Source organism: Thalassophryne amazonica, chromosome 15 (assembly GCF_902500255.1).
Source record: "Thalassophryne amazonica chromosome 15, fThaAma1.1, whole genome shotgun sequence".
Lineage (NCBI taxonomy): Eukaryota > Metazoa > Chordata > Actinopteri > Batrachoidiformes > Batrachoididae > Thalassophryne > Thalassophryne amazonica.
This window is the reverse complement of record NC_047117.1, coordinates 62,430,851-62,449,878: the sequence shown is the minus strand read 5'-3', so window position 1 is coordinate 62,449,878 and position 19,028 is coordinate 62,430,851. Positions and strand designations below refer to the sequence as shown.

Sequence of the window (19,028 nt, the reverse complement as noted above, 5' to 3'; positions counted from 1 at the left end):
TTGGTGTAAGGCCAGATCCGGAGGGCAGCCATGAGGCTTTTCAAGATGTATGCCAGCATCAGAGAAGTGACTAACAGGGGCACTGGACTCAGAGGCGGAATTAGAGGCACATAAAGGAACCAACTTCGGGCCAAAACACTGGGAACCACAAAGGGAGAGAACCAGATGCTTAAAGGTAGAGACCACCATACGGGGAAGCTAAAGAAACTGAAAAAATAACAAAAGCCAAAACATCCCAAATACCCAATGAGACAAAAACTCACTATTTGTCTCCAAACCCCAATCCCGGATAACTATCCTGTCCAGGGAGCTCGGAAACCAGTTAGCTACAGTACTTAAATAAGATTTTATCATTTTAATTAAAGCGCTAAGGAGAACACAAAAAGTGAACAGACATAGGGTACCAAGGTGCTTAATCCATAAACACCAGGAGTTTGACACACAAATCATCACAAATTTTCTAAGAGCTGAAAAATCACAATCTGTCCCAAAACCCCAGATCCAGATAACAAACCGCTCTAACCAGTACAGGAACTAGTGATCTAATATATACTGACGAGACTTTGACATTGTAAATAGAGCCTTAACGTGAGCAGCAAAAGAGAGCTTATAGGAGGCACAAAGGTGTTGTGTGGGCCGCCAGAAGAGGAGGTACTGCTGGCCCACCACCAGAGGGTGCCCTGCCTGAAGCCCGCACTTCAGGCAGGGCACCCACCCATGGACACAGCTGGGGGTGACAGCTGTCACTCATTATCTCTTGACAGCTGTCACCCATTCATGCGTCATCATCTCACTCCATAAAACCCGGACGTCATCTACACCTCATTGCCGAGATATCGTCGAACCGTTCAGGTACTATTCTCAGCCTTAAAGTAAACTGTGTGTCAGTCTGAACTTTTTTTTGCAGCCGCTTTCCTGTGGTGTTCCTTATCTGTGAGACCGGATCACTTGGTGTGATCAGCGAAGGCTTCGCTTCACACCTCTACCAGATAAGTGGGTAGACAGGAGCTGCACGAGTGTGTGTTAGAGGTGGAGGTGGAATTCCCACCATTGTTGTTACTGGGTGTGCACACACCCATATCTTATTGTCTCTGCTCCCTGCCAGCAGTACCAGATCCGACCTTCGAAGACGGTGGCCACCTGGGGACTCGGGACTTGGCGGCTCCAGTATTCTCCGGGTTCGGTGGCGGAGGAAATCGTGTGGTTCTGGTTCATCTCAGGACAGACGTCTTCTATCCTCGAGCCTGCCCACACGTCACCCTTGTGATTGACTGTCTTTAAAATTTCACATTCCTCTGTGTTGTGCTCATTCACAACAGTAAAGTGTTCATATTCGACTCTTTCATTGTCCGTTCATTTACGCCCCCTGTTGTGGGTCCGTGTCACTACACTTTCACAACACAAAGGTGCATAATCCAAAATTCCAAAAGGCTCATCACCCAATTGCAACACAGCCAAAAAAAAAGAAAAAAAAAAGAAAGAAATTCCACCAGAGAATGAGATAATTCTGAAAATCTTCTCCCTTAAAAAGTGCAAAAAATAATGGATTCCGTCAGATGAGTCCAAAACGCGATTGGAACAAGTCGGTAACCAATGACAGGACTCTATAGGTGTGTGAGTGATGTTAAGTACCACAAAATAACAACCAATTTCCAGGGAGGAAAGAATGAAATGATTTTGAAGCTAATTAGACCATAATCATTAAAGTTAGAAGTAATTTACCAATAAATCATCTGTGGTTCTGATGTAACACAGATTTCCAACTGCTGCACAAAAAAAAAACAAAAAACATTTCAGGTTTAGACGTGGTGCTTTTAAGAAATTTCCAACAGATTCACAGGCATGAAAACAAATTAGCACAACCCAGGGGAAAAACAAAAAGTCACTAACCGTCCCGCAGTTACTGTCCTCCGGAGTTGTCTTTGGGACGAATGCTGGAGCTGGCTGAAGAAGTTCCGGGACGGCTGAACTGTTCAGCTGCATATGTGCGCAGAATGCTTCCCCAGGGGCCGCCGCTGGCTGCGAAGCAAAGCGCATGGAGATTCTTCTAGTGGCCACTGAGGATGAATCTGCGGCGGGACATGTAGAGGCTGAGATGAGTGCAGGCAACAATGAGGCAGAGCAAGCTGGTATTGACACAGCTGGTGTCACAGAAGCAGCAGCTCTGAGTGACGTCTCCAGCAGAGCGGCCGAGGTGCGCACTGAGGCGGAGCTGGCAGATGCAGCCGAGGAGGTGGAGATCCCCACAGGGGAGTGCAATGGGGTTCTCCCGGAAGAGATCACCGGTGGTGATGTGCATGTTCCTGAAGGCTCAACTGGAGATGACGAGGACAGTGACTGCCTAGAAGGACAGATGGGTGTGGCCGCCAGAGAGTTGTCAGGCAAAAACTAGTGCTACGGTGGTCATCGACGTAGGAATCTCAGAAGTGGGTGTCGGTGGAGTAGGCATGGGCACTCTGAGTTTCCGTGGTGCTGGGACAGGACCTTCCCGGAGGGGGCCCGCTGACATGCTTGCAACCGAGACGAGTGGTTCTACTGGATCTGGATGAGTGACAGTGAAAGTCACTTGGTTCCTCCGTGGAGCAGGCTTAGGAGGGATCTGGAGTGAGACTGGCCTCACTGGTTACATTTTGGGAATAGTATGCAGGAGGAAAGCAGCCGGATTCTGTGCTGCTGCGTGCCAGGGTGGAGCAATGGCGGTATCTGAGAGCATGATTATGCATGGTTCTTCACAGCAGGTTGCGGTAATCTCAGACTCAACCAAAATGTCCATGGGGTCCTCGATGCAGGGAGGAACCCAGCCCTGCTCAAACTGCATTTTAATGTCTCGTAGCTCAGGGAAAGCAGTAAACAGCTCAGACGCAGCTATAAAGATCTGATCGAGAGCCAAGAAAATGTACTGTTTGCTCCGCCGACTGGAACAATTCTGATACTCAAAAAATAAGTCTTGGATTTTGAACAATAACGTAGCCATGTCCTGGTGAGCTGTCTATTTCAGAAAAATCATCTTCTTTTAAGTCAATCCAGTCCGACTCATCATCTGCAGTCGAGTGCTCAAGCAGGTGCGCCTCAGGGTGCCTCATCCAATCCAGCAGCTTCTTTTCACCAAAAATATCATCCAGGCTCTGAAGCTCTGGGAAAATGTCAAAAAGTCAAGGGTTTGATTCCACTAACTCCCAGGCTTGCTCTAGATAATGAAACTTTTCCCTGGGAGCATAGCAGTCAGGAAAAAAAGAGAGGTCAGAAAAAAAAAATCCTCTTCATCACCTCAATGTCCTGGTTCATGGCAATAGAGTCCATAGCAGGGGTAGAGCCACAGTGAAACAGGAAATGTCAAATGTTAAACACTTCCTGGATCGACACTTCCTGGACTGACAGACGAGATCCCATGGAATCTCGTGGGAACCCAGTGGCAAGCTCACACTCAAACAGAAAATGCTAAATTCTTAAGCCACAGTGAAACAGGAAATGTCAAATGTCAAACACTTCCTGGCATGGGTGGAGCTAGGGTGGAGGTCAGGGTTGCAATGGACTCTCCTGAAATTTGATTGGACACAGATGATTGACATGTCACGGCACCGCACGTCTGGTTGAAAGAGCTGCATTTTGAAATCAGTAGCGAGTCACATAGACTGCTAGGTTTCTCATGTCCAGTAGCTGGTGCTATGTACCACAAAAAGTTCCAATCCACTTTAGTAGAAGTAGAAAAATGTTCAGATCTGAACTGAACAAGTCGTTTGAACTATGTACTTCTAACACCAAACTTATATTGGTGAGTCAACGACCATATTTTAGGCCAGAAATGAGGTCCTGGTTGTTAAAAGCAGCATCTCATCACTCACTCATCTTCAACCGCTTTTCCGGGTTCGGGTCGCGGGGGCAACAGCTCCAGCAGGGGACCCCAGATTTCCCTTTCCCATGCCACATTGACCACCTCTGACTGGGGGATCCCGAGGCGTACCCAGGCCAGTGTGGAGATATAATCTCTCCACCTAGTCCTGGGTCTTCCCCGGGGTCTCCTCCCAGATGGACGTGCCTGGAACACCTCCCTTGGGAGGTGCCCAGGAGGCCCGAACCACCTCAGCTGGCTCCTTTCAACGCATACCTTTTGGAATCTTTATGATCAGGCAAATAATGTAGTGCAGTTTTCCATATGATTGGAGCATCTTTTAATTTTGACCCCTGTGTAATTCTTCAATTGACCCCTACCTGGCTGCCTATTGAAAATTCAAGTGGTTAATCAGTTTTTTCAAGAGTTCATGTCTATGGATTATTTGTGCTGAATTTGATGCTTGTATCACCATTTGCAGGATTCCAATCTAAATATTCTCGTATCTGCTACACTATATATGAGATGTAAGATGCTGCTCCTCAGTGTTTCTCAATTGCCCTCAAAAGTATTGGAACACTTGGTATTTTACACATTTTAATTTGTTTATTACATTTCAGATACTTTTTTTTTTCTAAAATTACCTTCCTTAAACTCAAACTGAAAGCATATCTCTACAACTTAATATAAATTAATTAAAAATCTAAAATCCAGCTTCCTGATGAAGTAGTGTAGAGGAGGATTTTCTTAAAAAAAGACATGAAAGTTCAGCTACAATTTGACATAAAGTACATTTGAGGTGAAAGCCTAGATTTGATGTTTTGGTGAAAGAAACTTTTGGATTTCTTCATAACTGATGTAAATAGAATCCAAGACATATTCAGTGAGTTGGAAATATTCATGTTTTCATCCCCTTACTTGTCCGAAGAAAACTGGCAATAAAACTGATTATTATTTTTATCAATTTTTGAGTTTGAGGAAGATAATTTTAGAAATTTTTATTCTTTCTTTCTTTTTTGTATTTCTTGTATATGAAATGGCATAAACAAATTAAAATGTGTGAAATACCAAGTGTTCCAATACTTTTTATCCTAACCTTATGATGAGTGCAAAATGAGTGTGGTATTACTCCTGTTTTGTTTAAGGATGTTTAATTTTCACTGTTGCTGCACTATGTGTGAAATCATAGTCATATCATATATCATACTGGCATGACAGTATTGAGAAACATGTTGCACAGCCATACTGTCAACTAGCTGAAAACTTTGAATATTAATTTACATCCACATAAAAAAAATGCTTAAAGTGGCAGGGGGTTAAAAGGGCTGTAATGGGGGGGGGGGGGGGGGTGGTCACCTCAATGGCAAAAAAATTCCAAAAATGCTTAAAAAGTCTGGGTGGTCTGGGAGCGGAGCCCCCCAGAAGCTAAAAGGTTTTAGCAATGCTAATGCTCCCAAGTGTCATGATTTTGGCATGATCAGGGCGTTGAGCCCATTTCCCCCCCCTTTCTGTTGTTCTTTTTCTGCCCCAGCTTTGATTTGTTAGTTGTTTATTTACATCATGGTTTTTTCTCTGTTTTGTTTTACTTTGCCACTTTGTTTCTTTGTCACTTTTCTTACTTTAGCCATGGGTCAGTTCTATCCTAGTTTGTTCTGCCAGTTTATGTTTTCATTGTTTATCATTTAGTTATCTGTTATGCTGTAATATCGGGTTTTGTTTTCTGTTAATTATGTAGTCTTGGTTTGCCCTGTCATCTCTTTATGTATTTTTCAGTCAGTCAGTTCCAGTTTAGTTTAGTCCTAATGTTTACTTTTCATTTTTTCCCTGATCACTGCTCATGTTGTTTCTTCCTTTGCTCTCATTTTATCTTGGTTTACTTTTAGTTCTCATGATCATGCCTGATTCTTGTTCCTGTATGTTCTGTTTCAGCTCAGTTTATAGTTCCCTGTAGTTCCTCAGTCATATCTGATTATGTTCTCACTTCACATCATTGCACCTGCCCCATGTCTCTCACCTTGTTTCTGTCTGTGTTGTTTCTACTCACTCACACTCTTGTCACCAGCTCACGTGTCTTTGTCTTTTACATCACTCCACTTTGTGCACTCCCTCCTCACAATCTTGCCGTGTATAATGTTTGGTCACTAGCCATGCCACTTTCTAGAACCTTCCCTCCACAGGTGCACCTCATTACCTAATCAGTCTGCACATGCACCTCATTTACACCACCTGTTATTTAAGACCTTACAGTTTCACAGCTCACTGCCAGATTGTTGTCTTAGCACACTCTCCAGCCTTTATTCACAGTCCTGTTTTTGTCTAGCCGTGTACCATATTTTTGCTTTGTTTTTTGACTGCACCTTTTGCCTTATCTCTGATGTCTGTGTTTGTCTGTGCCACTGAATCCTGCTCGTCAATGACTGCGTTTTTGCCTGATCCTGATTGTACCTCTGCTCCGCTGACTAACCACGTGTACCGTACCTGTGCCTGAAATAAAGACTATGTTATCTCTTACACCAAAGCCAAGTCTGGGAGTCTGCAATGTGGGTCCAGCCGCTTCAGGTTCCGGGCTCCTACCCGGCCTGACACCAAGAACCATTTGCTCAAAAAAAGTCTGAAGGACCTAAATGGCATGGTTCGATGGCGAGAAGCTTCCGGGCATGTGAGAGGCAAATAAAGAAAAATGCTTAAAATGGCAGAAACACCCCCCCCCCCCACCCCAGAAGCTGAAAGTTTTTAGCCATGCTAATGCTCCCCTGAAGCATTTATTCAAAAAATGGTGACACAATATGACATGGTGAGATGGCAAAGAGCTTCACTCGTTCATGTCCACGACATATGCATATTAATTAACAGAAAACACAAATGAGATGAACAAAATAAACAAGTGATAAACTAATGATCAAAAACACAAACCGGCTGTCAGCTGAACAAAACTAGGACAGAACTGAACAATGGCTAAAGTATGAAAAGAAACAAAGTGGCAACGTAAAACAAAACAGAGAATAAACACACAATGAAAATAAACAACTAACAAAACAAAGCTGGGACAGATGGTGAGCAAAAGAAAGGAGGAAAAATGGAATCAAAGCCCCGATCAGGGACAAATTGTGACAAGGTGCAGTTTGGACAGAAGAGGGACACACACACACACACAGAGTTGTCACATATTACAGTAATCGTGATGTGACTAAACAAATCCTCTGAGAAACAATTCAACAATGTAGGAGGATATTTACCAGCACTGAGTCTTGACTTAACCTTCACACAAAGACCATATGTTGACAGTGAAAACATGGCCGCCTGGTTTTTCACTGATGGGACGTGCTGTTCAGCAGGTTTCACTTTATAATTAAGAATACACCAAAAGAGGCTATCTGATACAAATTATTTTCATAAACAGAAACAGCATAACATTGAAGCACAGTAATATCTCACTATCACGAAGCATCAAAGATCATGTCAAACAGCATTTATACTTACGAAGTAAGATTTCTCTCATGTTCAGCTGTACTAAACAGCCTAATGGGGCTAAAAAGCCCAAAGCGCTCAGGTATCCAAGCCCAGATGACTCGCATCTCTGTCCCAGTCACAGCAGTGGAACTGAAGTGGGTAAAATCCACCGACTCCACTGACTGCCTATTGGAACATTAACAGAAGCATACAAGTTTAAACACACACAAAGGGAAATGTCAAGAGTATATCAACAGGTCATGCATCTCTAAGTGGCAGAAATTTCCTTTTGACCCACTTCCTCTGGTGGATGCTGACACCTTTTTGCATAAGGGAATCCTTATTGGTATTGAACAAGAGATTGAGTTCCCTCCGTGTTGCCATGGGAATCATGAAGGCCCTTTGTAGAAGGTTTTCGGCTGTGCAGTGGCGAGATACATTCTGCACAAACCTTTTCATATCGGTTCTGAAGTCTTCCACATGTGCCACTCGGGATGACACTGATACTTTATAGAGGCTAAGTAAAGCCAATGCCACCCTGCAGAGAATTATCAAATGGTTTTACTGTTTGGTGAATCGATGTGAAGTGATTGTAATCTCATAAGTATTTATAATTACTCATTCAGCAACCTCAGAAGCACATACCTGTAGAGGACTTTGTAACCCTCTAATAGGTAGACATCCAGCACTCTAATGGCATAAGTGAATGGAAGGTCAGCAAAGATCCACATGATCCAGTCAGAATAAAAATAAAAAAGGTTCTGGTGAGAGCTGGCAATCAGTTTACGGATGCCACGGCAGCACTTATTAGCAAGGTCTCCAAAGGTCATGCACGAAGCACGGTAGGTGAGGAAGGTCTGGTCGATGTAGCGTTTGTTGGGATCGTTGTAGCAAATCAGCCGGGAGATGCTGTAGAAGCACTCAGCTTCATCTTGGCTGAAGTGAAGGACGAGGGCCACCAAAGCAGGCAAAATAGGACAGAACTTCATTTCTGGGAAGTAACTGCCCAGGCAAAGAAGGATCTTTCTCACAGAGTTCAAGCCTGCTTTGTTGAGACAGTACCTGGATAAGAGAAGAGGAACCAAGCCCTTACCTCATCTGTTGCTCTGTATACCCACCATAATAATTTTCAAAATTAGAAGTATTCCACCTTGCGTGGCATGATGCTATCTTAGACTATAAGCATGCATTATTGGCTACAATGCAGACTTGTTACTCTGATTTGATCAACAAAAACAAGCATAACTCAAAGTTCTTGTTCGACACGGTGGCAACACTTATTCATGGACAACCACCTGTAGTTTGATCTTTTACAGCACAAGATTTCCTGGATTACTTTGAGAAGAAAATAGAAGACATTAGGTTAAACATATCCCAGCATGCCTTAACCCAGCCACTACACCCTGCTACTGAGGTGGCTCCATTAATGAGGTGTTACCTAGATTTACAGAATTTGATAGTATCTCACTAGGCATGCTGACGAAGCTCGTAATGTCAATAAAAAGCACAACCTGTTTATTTGATCCTATACCAACAAAACTGTTTAAGGACCTGTGGCCCACTCTTGGGCCGACTGTGCTGGAAATGATTAATCTGTCATTAACTTCTGGATCTGTTACTAAATGTTTCAAACCTGCAGTGATTAAACCATTACTTAAGAAACCTAATCTTGACCCTAGTGTATAGAAAAACTATCGGCCGATATCAAATCTATCATATTGCTCTAAAATTCTGGAAAAAGTGGTGTCACGGCAGTTTGTAGACTATCTTACTGAGAATAATCTCTTTGAGCCACTGCAGTCTGCTTTTATAAAATATCATTCCACAGAGATAGCTCTCACTAAAGTGGTGAATGATCTTCTGCTTACAATGGATTCGGACACCACTACGGTTCTGGTGCTGTTAGATCTCAGAGCTGCATTTGATACCGTGGATCATCATATTCTACTTGATAGGCTGGAAAATCATTTTGAGATTACTGGGAGTGCCCTTGCATGGCTGACGTCATACTTAACCAGTTGTTCTCACTGTGTTTTGTACAGTAACACTACCTCTAACCTTAGTGACATGAAATTCGTGGTTCCACAGGGGTCCGTCTTAGGCCCCCTGCTTTTCTCCCTTTTATATAGCGCCCCTTGGGCACATATTGTGGCATTTTGGGATTACCTTTCACTGCTATGCAGATGATACTCAGTTACATGCCGATAACTGCTGGTAATCTCGTTCACATAAAATCCTTAGAAGATTGTCTTGCATCAGTGAGAAGTTGGATGTGTAGAAACTTTCTACTTTTAAACTCTGATAAGACTGAAATGATGGTTCTTGGTCCAGTGAGACATCGGCATCAATTTCACCATTTAACGATCAGCCTATTGTTGTGTGGGCCGCCAGAAGAGGAGGTACTGCTGGCCCACCACCAGAGGGCGCCCTGCCTGAAGTGCGGGCTTCAGGCACGAGAGGGCGCAGTCGCCGCACAGGAGCAGCCAGGGTGACAGCTGTCACGCATCACCTGCAACAGCTGTTACCACTCATCTGATCAGCAGGGGAATATCAGCAGGACGACATCTCCACCTCTTTGCCGAGATATCGTTCTACCTGGAAGGTAACGTACTCAGCTAACTGTGTGACAGTAAACCTTCTTGTGACTTTGTGCGTTGTAACAGACTTCTTTTCCAACGAGAGGTGGAGGTAGTTTTCCCTGCCATGCGGATTGCTGGGTGCAAACGCGCCCTCGTTTAATTGTCTCTTTGTTCCTCGCCAGCAGTACCAGGTCCGACACGCGGAGGCAGTGGCCACCTGGGAATTTGGGACTTGGCGGCTCCAGTATTCCCGGGGTCTGGTGGCGGAGGAAATCGTGTGGTTCCGGTTCTACTTTGGACGGACATCTCCTATCTTCGAGCCTGCCCACACGACACCTTTTGTGATTTGGCTTTTTGTCCATTATTGTAATCTGTTGTATTTGTTGTGCCCATTCACAACAGTAAAGTGTTGTTATTTGACTTCCTCCATTGTCCGTTCATTTGCGCCCCCTGTTGTGGGTCCGTGTACCGACACTTTCCCAACAGGATATCTCGGCCAACGTCATGGATCCCGAGGGGCGTCAACCGGCTGTTGAACAGCCAATGGAAGAGCAGGGCGCACAGGCGTCTGCAGGAGGAATGATCGGTGAGTTGCAGTGAATCCTCACCGCTTTTACGGCTCGGCTGGATCTGATGACCGAGCAGAACGTCCTCCTTAACCGCAGGGTGGAGGCTCTCGCCGCGCAGGTGGAAGCGCGCCCTCAGGGCGCTGCTGCGGCTCCCCCTCCTGTCGATCCTGTGCACAACAGTGACGTTCCACAGGTCGTTCAACGACCCCTCCCACCTTCCCCTGAAGCATACATAAGCCCTCCGGAGCCGTACGAGGGTTGTGTGGAGACATGCGCGGACTTTCTTATGCAGTGTTCGCTCGTCTTCGCACAACGTCCCGTCATGTACGCGACTGACGCTAGTAAGATAGCTTATGTGATTAATCTGCTTCGCGGCGAGGCACGCGCTTGGGCTACAGCGCTCTGGGAGCAAAATTCGCGGCTCCTTCTGATATATGATGGGTTTGTGAGGGAGCTCCGAACAGTGTTCGATCACCCAAATAGAGGAGAGACCGCTTCAACCGTGCTGCTGTCAATGAGACAGGGGCGTCGGAGCGCAGCTGCTTATTCAGTCGACTTCCGCATCGCGGCTGCGAGGTCCAGCTGGAATAGCACTGCCCTCCGCGCCGCCTTCGTAAACGGACTGTCGTTAGTCCTAAAGGAGCACCTGGTGGCCAAGGACGAACCGCAGGATTTAGACGGGCTTATCGATCTCGTTATACGATTAGACAATCGGTTAGAAGAACGCCGTCGGGAACGAGACGAAGGGCGTGGCCGGGCATGCGCCGTCCCTCTCCCTTCCGGTTCCGACCGCGTTCCGCCCTCCCCATGCTCCACGGCCCCTACGCTCCGTGTGGTTACAGCTCCCCCTGCTGACGAAGCTATGGACATGAGCAGGGCCACATTTAGGGCACCAGAGAGACAGAGGAGGCTGGCCCGCGGAGCGTGTTTTGTCTGTGGCTCGATAGAGCATCAGGTAAGAGACTACCCCGAGCGGTTAAAGCACCAACGCCCGCCCCTAGAAACTGGGCTAGGGGTGGGCCGAGACATTCACGTGGGACACACACACATTGCCACACGACTCCCAGTTACAATCCTTTATGAGGATTTAACCCTGAAGGTCCCAGCACTGGTGGACACGGGCTCTGAAGGGAATCTGTTAGACAGCAGATGGGCCAGGGAGATAGGGCTCCCTCTGGTGGCGCTGACCTCGCCTGTGCAGGTGCGGGCACTAGATGGCTCCCTACTCCCTCCAATCACATATAAGACACCACCAGTAACTCTGGTGGTGTCAGGAAATCACCGGGATTAGATAGAGTTTTTTGTGACTCCTGCTACCTCCCGTGTGATTTTAGGGTTCCCCTGGATGTTAAAACACAATCCCCGGATCGATTGGCCGTCCGGGGTAGTGGTTCAGTGGAGCGAGACCTGCCATCGGGTATGTTTAGGTTCCTCGGTTCCTCCCGGTTCCCAAGCTAAGGAGGAGGTCAGAGTCCCGCCCAATCTGGGGACGGTGCCGGTGGAGTACCAGGACCTTGTGGATGTGTTCAGTAAGGACCTGGCACTCACCCTCCCCCCCCACCGTCCGTACGATTGCGCCATTGATTTGATTCCAGGCGTTGAGTTCCCGTCCAGCAGGCTGTACAACCTCTCACGACCTGAGCGCGAATCAATGGAGACCTACATCCGGGACTCTTTAGCTGCCGGGTTGTTCCGGAATTCCACTTCCCCGATGGGTGCAGGTTTCTTTTTTGTGGGAAAAAAGGATGGCGGACTACGTCCATGCATTGATTACAGAGGGCTGAATGAAATCACGGTTCGTAACCGATACCCGTTGCCCCTGTTGGATTCAGTGTTCACGCCCCTGCATGGAGCCCAAATATTCACGAAGCTAGATCTTAGAAATGCGTATCACCTGGTTCGGATCCGGAAGGGAGATGAGTGGAAGACGGCATTCAACACCCCGTTAGGTCACTTTGAGTACCTGGTCATGCCGTTCGGCCTCACAAATGCCCCCGCGACGTTCCAAGCATTAGTTAATGATGTCTTGCGGGATTTCCTGCACCGATTCGTCTTCGTATATCTAGACGATCTACTCATCTTTTCTCCGGATCCTGAGACTCATGTCCGGCATGTACGTCAGGTCCTGCAGCGGTTGTTGGAGAACCGGCTGTTTGTGAAGGGCGAGAAGTGTGAGTTTCACCGCACATCTTTGTCCTTCCTGGGGTTTATCATCTCCCCCAACTCCGTCGCTCCTGATCCGGCCAAGGTTGCGGCGGTGAGAGACTGACCCCAACCCACTAGCCGTAGGAAGCTGCAACAGTTCCTCGGCTTTGCAAATTTCTACAGGAGGTTCATTAAGGGCTACAGTCAGGTAGTTAGCCCCCTGACAGCCCTGACCTCACCAAAAGTCCCCTTCACCTGGTCGGATCGTTGCGATGCCGCGTTCAAGGAGTTGAAACGGCGCTTCTCATCTGCACCCGTTCTGGTGCAGCCCGATCCTAGTTGCCAGTTAGTGGTTGAAGTGGACGCCTCGGACTCAGGGATAGGAGCTGTGCTTTCCCAGAGCGGGAAGACTGATAAGGTCCTTCACCCGTGTGCCTATTTTTCCCGCAGGTTGACCCCGGCCGAACGGAACTATGACGTCGGCAATCGAGAACTCCTTGCGGTGAAAGAGGCCCTTGAAGAGTGGAGACATCTGTTGGAGGGAACGTCCGTGCCATTCACGGTTTTCACTGACCACCGGAACCTGGAGTATATCAGGACCGCCAAGCGGCTGAACCCCAGGCAAGCCCGCTGGTCACTGTTCTTCGGCCGTTTTGACTTCCGGATCACCTATCGTCCCGGGACCAAGAACCAGAGATTGGATGCCTTGTCCCATGGTACATGAAGATGAAGTCAAAGCGGAGTTGTCGGATCCACCGGAACCCATCATCCCGGAGTCCACTATCGTGGCCACCCTCACCTGGGACGTAGAGAGAACCGTCCGGGAGGCCCTGGCACGAAGCCCGGACCCCGGAACTGGGCCGAAGAACAAACTATACGTCCCACCAGAAGCTAGGGCTGCAGTCCTGGACTTCTGTCACGGCTCCAAGCTCTCCTGTCATCCAGGGGTGCGAAGAACCGTGGCAGTTGTCCGGCAGCGCTTCTGGTGGGCGTCCCTAGAGGCCGACGTCCGGGATTATATCCAGGCCTGCACCACCTGCGCCAGGGGCAAGGCTGACCATCGCAGGGCATCAGGCCTACTCCAGCCGCTGCCTGTGCCTCATCGCCCCTGGTCCCACATCGGCCTGGATTTTGTCACGGGCCTCCCGCCGTCCCAGGGCAACACCACCATCCTCACGATAGTGGACCGATTCTCCAAGGCGGCCCACTTCGTGGCCCTCCCGAAGCTCCCAACAGCCCAGGAGACAGCGGACCTCCTGGTCCACCACGTCGTCCGGCTGCATGGGATTCCAACAGACATCGTCTCCGATCGCGGTCCCCAGTTCTCCTCGCAAGTCTGGAGGAGCTTCTGCCGGGAACTGGGGGCCACGGTGAGTCTCTCGTCTGGGTACCACCCTCAGACCAACGGGCAAGCAGAACGGGTAAACTAGGAGGTGGAACAGGCCTTGCGCTGCGTGACTGCCGTGCACCCGGCGGCCTGGAGTACCCATTTGGCCTGGATCGAGTATGCCCATAACAGCCAGGTGTCTTCAGCCACCGGCCTCTCCCCTTTTGAGGTATGTCTGGGGTATCAGCCCCCGTTGTTTCCGGTGGTTGAGGGAGAGGTCGGTGTGCCCTCGGTCCAGGCCCACCTACGGAAGTGCCGTCGAGTGTGGCGTGCCGCCCGTTCTGCTTTGCTGAAGGCCCGGACGAGGGCAAAAGCCCATGCAGACCGTCGGCGGGCCCCGGCCCCTGCGTATCGTCCGGGGCAGGAGGTGTGGTTATCCACAAAGGACATTCCCCTCAAAGTGGACTCCCCCAAGCTACAGGACCATTACATCGGCCCATTCAAAATCCTTAAGGTCGTCAGTCCAGCCGCAGTGAGGCTTCAGCTTCCGGCCTCACTGCGGATCCATCCTGTGTTTCATGTGTCCCGGGTTAAACCACATCACACCTCACCCCTCTGTACTCCGGGTCCGGCGCCGCCTCCTGCCCGGATCATCGATGGCGAGCCGGCTTGGACTGTACGCCGGCTTTTGGATGTCCGTAGGATGGGCCGGGGCTTCCAGTATTTGGTGGACTGGGAGGGGTACGGCCCCGAAGAACGCTCCTGGGTGAAGAGGAGCTTCATCCTGGACCCGGCCCTCCTGGCCGATTTCTACCGCCGCCACCCGGACAAGCCTGGTCGGGTGCCAGGAGGCGCCCGTTGAGGGGGGGGTCCTGTTGTGTGGGCCGCCAGAAGAGGAGGTACTGCTGGCCCACCACCAGAGGGCGCCCTGCCTGAAGTGCGGGCTTCAGGCACCAGAGGGCGCAGTCGCCGCACAGGAGCAGCCAGGGTGACAGCTGTCACGCATCACCTGCAACAGCTGTTACCACTCATCTGATCAGCAGGGGAATATCAGCAGGATGACGTCTCCACCTCTTTGCCGAGATATCGTTCTACCTGGAAGGTAACGTGCTCAGCTAACTGTGTGACAGTAAACCTTCTTGTGACTTTGTGCGTTGTAAGAGACTTCTTTTCCAACGAGAGGTGGAGGTAGTTTTCCCTGCCGTGCGGATTGCTGGGTGCAAACGCGCCCTCGTTTAATTGTCTCTTTGTTCCTCGCCAGCAGTACCAGGTCCGACACGCGGAGGCAGTGGCCACCTGGGAATTCGGGACTTGGCGGCTCCAGTATTCCCGGGGTCTTCTGGCGGAGGAAATCGTGTGGTTCCGGTTCTACTTTGGACGGACGTCTCCTATCGTCGAGCCTGCCCACACGACACCTTTTGTGATTTGGCTTTTTGTCCATTATTATAATCTGTTGTATTTGTTGTGCCCATTCACAACAGTAAAGTGTTGTTATTTGACTTCCTCCATTGTCCGTTCATTTGCGCCCCCTGTTGTGGGTCCGTGTACCAACACTTTCCCAACACCTATAGGCTCGTGTGTCATACATCACACTGACAAAGTGAGGAACCTTGGGGTAATTTTTGATCCAACATTGTCCTTTAACCTCCACACATGGAGATAAAAATAACAAATCAATACAAAAATGTGGCTCGGGGCATTTTGGTAATGACTCCAATTAAATCCGATCACCATTGATCAATTTTTACCAACACTGAAGGCACTGTAAAATGACTTCCAACCATCATGCTTTATTGTTGCTGTTGTCCCACTTGCTTATTTACATACTTTATCATTTCGGGTATTTATTTCATGTCAGTTTATTTATGTAGACCAAAATTAAAGAATGTCTCAGTAGGGTATACTTTGCCCAAATCCTCCGGGACACCCCCGTGTCACACCTTGTCCTTTCATGCTCAGCCTGGATGAGCTGAGGTCTAAGAGTATCATGTTAACTGAAGACATTCTGGCAATTAAAAAAAACATGCATTTTGCCAAATGGGAGATGCAAAATGCAAACTAGAGAGCAGTAAGTAAAGTTGAAAGCTCTGAGAAGGCACAATAGGCATTTCTACCACATCAAGCCCAAGTTATGAAGTAGTCCAATTGTTATACAATATATAGTTATAGTTGTTTTAGACTGTTGATATGTTTTATATCCTAGGTTGAAAGCAAAAAGGTTTGCATTAAAGGAAACTGAACAGAGTTGATATGATTTTTCAGAGTTTCTATACCACCACACTTTTTGGAGTTATGTAAATAAACACTATTAATAGTGTTAAACATTACTCTTTTTCTGGAGTTCCAATTTTTGACTTCCACCAGTGTAAGTCTGAGGTCTATAGAAATTTTTTTAATGCTATTTGGATTTAAAGTTGTATTTAGTTGTGCAAAGAATATTTATATGGGATAAGCAAGTTTTCAGTACCACTTAAGGTGGCAAGACAACACTTACAATCCAGCTTCAGTATACACTGGCCTACACAAAAATGGATGATGGTCATCCCACGGTGGTACCTATTGCTAGGTTGGGGTGAATGAAGACTTACACAGGGGCCAAAATTTGAACATCCTTCAGTCATATTGAAAAGTATACCCCATTATTTGTCTGATTGTAAAAATTCCAAAAAGATATAGTTTGGACTATCTATGTCTGAATGTTTTGGAGTTATGTGGTAAAAAGAGCAAAAATGGTGACAAAGGTCATTTTCATGTTGAACAGGCATTAAAAGTTAAAGTGGCTCCAGTTTTGGTAGAACATGATGCGACTTGTTGGTTGAGCATATGCAAAAGTTTTAAATCAACTCCATAGCCGTATAACATATTTAATAAATTCTGTTAGCGTTAAATCAAGTTGACCAACAATAATAGAGATATTTAACCGACAGAACTGATTTAACACTATTTAAATGTAAACATATGCAGACGATGTAGTGTTAATTTAACACTGAAATTTATAATGGAGCTCTGGATATGCTTCAAAATTTCCGCACCTCTTTGCCTCCTGTTCTGCCCCTTTCATAATCCTGGTGACAACCAAACAAACTGTATAGATATGATCATACATGACATTCTGTCATGATTTGTTCATCTCATATTAAAGGACAAGCAACTGTAACATTATCATAATATTTTGTTTGTTATTTCAGTGAGCAGGTGCATCTTTTATTGTCATGATTTTAATACAGTAATAAGTGTATATGTTCATCATTGTAAAAGTACCTGGGTATTTCTCCAGCTCCCATGTATTCTGGAACTGGATGAGTGCTAATTTTTTCTTGTCCAAAGAGTTTCTTCACCACATTGTAGTAGACATCCCTTTCTGGACTGACAGACCTATTGCAATTAAACAACCCACATTTAGATAGATTGGCTATACAGATTTCTAATCATTTCTAAATCTTTGTGACATTTAAGATGCTGGTCTAACTTTGCACCATTCGTATCAAGATCAAAGTTGCAGTCTTTACCTGGGATTGATGCCGTGGATGATGTGGCAGTAAGCTTTGGCCCTGAGTGTATGGGGCATCGCCCAGAATCCTTCACGAGCCATTGTCTTTAAATGTTGGCGCTCACTTTTCAGGATTTGCTGGTATTTCTCTGCAGCTTCAGGGTCAATCTTCTCCCAGTCCACAAACTGACCGTACTTCATCCCTGAGCTGGCACTGATCTCCCAGTTTTCGGACTCCGAGATGGTCATCATGGACACAGATTTCAGACTGCCTTTGGTGCCTGAACAAAACCAGGATTGAGTGTCAAATGCTTACAGATCTTTACATTGCAGTACAATTGATGCCATTAGAACTCTTAATAAAATTTTTAGTACCACTGAGTTCTCTGGAGTACAAGTGTTTGCTGGTTTTAAACTTGGTGTTTTTGGAGCCAAGCTGACCAACAGCACTGTTGCCTGCTTTCTTCTCTTTTTGGGTCACTTGAGAGGAGCTTACCGTCTGCCTCAAGGGGCTGGGTGTGCTAAAGTCTTCCACGTCATAGTCGGAGTACAACTCCGACGTCGCATAACTGTAAAAAGACCTGGAGAGCAGTTGGTTCAGTGATACAGCATGTCTAATTCTCTTCACTGACTTTTTTTTTTCAATTCGAAGTGCTTATTTGGTAATTTGCATCAAAGGACAACACAAGAACAAAGAAGTAATACTACGACTAAGCCCATCTCAAAGATTAGTATGATGCTTGATCAAGGCATTTTTTTATCAATCATGATCAGCGTTATTTAACATGAGTTGTCCTCAAATGCATCTACATATAGTCCATTTCATTCATCAGTTAGTTAGTGCTTTAGTTAGTTAATTACTTTATTCTTAATGTATTACAGAACTATTCAATTGTCAAGCATATATGCTGGATTTACTTCAATGCACTTGCAGTGGTCCTGGTGCAAGTATTACATGGGATAACACAAGCATCGGATTGGAACTCAGTAGTGGAAGATATTCAGTATTACTCAAAAACATGACTGGGAATAACAACTAATGACCATAAGTAATCCGAGAAGTGAGAACATACCTGGAGCGGGGTCTTAGATAGGTTTCCTCAGTCTTTGTCTGAAGGCCGTAGTTCTTTGAGTCCTCTGCATTGTAGTATGAGTGAGATCTCTGCTTGTTTCTAGCTCCTGTTATAGAGCTCAGGTCATCAGATTTTGAAGGTACTGAACCTGAATTTAGGATTCCACAATTGGAAAACCCAGGCGTTCTTGAAACATGAATCATGACGTTGTATTCTTCACAGAAGTCCAAAGTAGAATTGTCAAAAGTGTAAGCCTGGCCTGTTTCTAACTGAGGGTTGTGATGATGAGGGTGTTATATAAGGTTGTGGGCTGTGGCCACATGATGCAAAAACAAGATGTTGCTTCTTCATGGAAATTTCAGGCACTAAAAGTGAAAACCTCCATTGATTTTCCAGTTCTTAGCTCTGGTGACATTGTGGCTTTTTCTCAGAAGTAATCTGAGCACATTGAGACTTCAGCTACAAACATACACAGAATATGCTTACATGACAGAACATGACCTTCCAAAAACCCTTCTCAGTGAATTGCTCTTAGGTATAAGTACAGTTTGGTGGAGATTAACCCA

The 19,028-nt window shown here is 46.7% G+C and overlaps 1 protein-coding gene across 1 annotated transcript in view; it reads right to left on the bottom strand.

Moving 5' to 3' along the window:
- The window catches only part of LOC117525875 (TBC1 domain family member 24-like), a 28,449-nt gene extending 9,718 nt beyond the window's left edge, over positions 1–18,731 (bottom strand). Inside the window, exons 1-7 of the mRNA XM_034187809.1 lie at positions 18,463–18,731; positions 17,765–17,970; positions 17,409–17,670; positions 17,161–17,274; positions 7,925–8,341; positions 7,578–7,817; positions 7,310–7,465 (exon numbers count right to left, since the gene is read on the bottom strand). Coding sequence (XP_034043700.1) covers positions 7,310–7,465; positions 7,578–7,817; positions 7,925–8,341; positions 17,161–17,274; positions 17,409–17,670; positions 17,765–17,970; positions 18,463–18,665 — 1,598 coding nt within the window. The 5' untranslated portion in view covers positions 18,666–18,731. The remainder of the gene's footprint in view (positions 1–7,309; positions 7,466–7,577; positions 7,818–7,924; positions 8,342–17,160; positions 17,275–17,408; positions 17,671–17,764; positions 17,971–18,462) is intronic.
- Between the last annotated feature and the right edge of the window lie 297 nt (positions 18,732–19,028).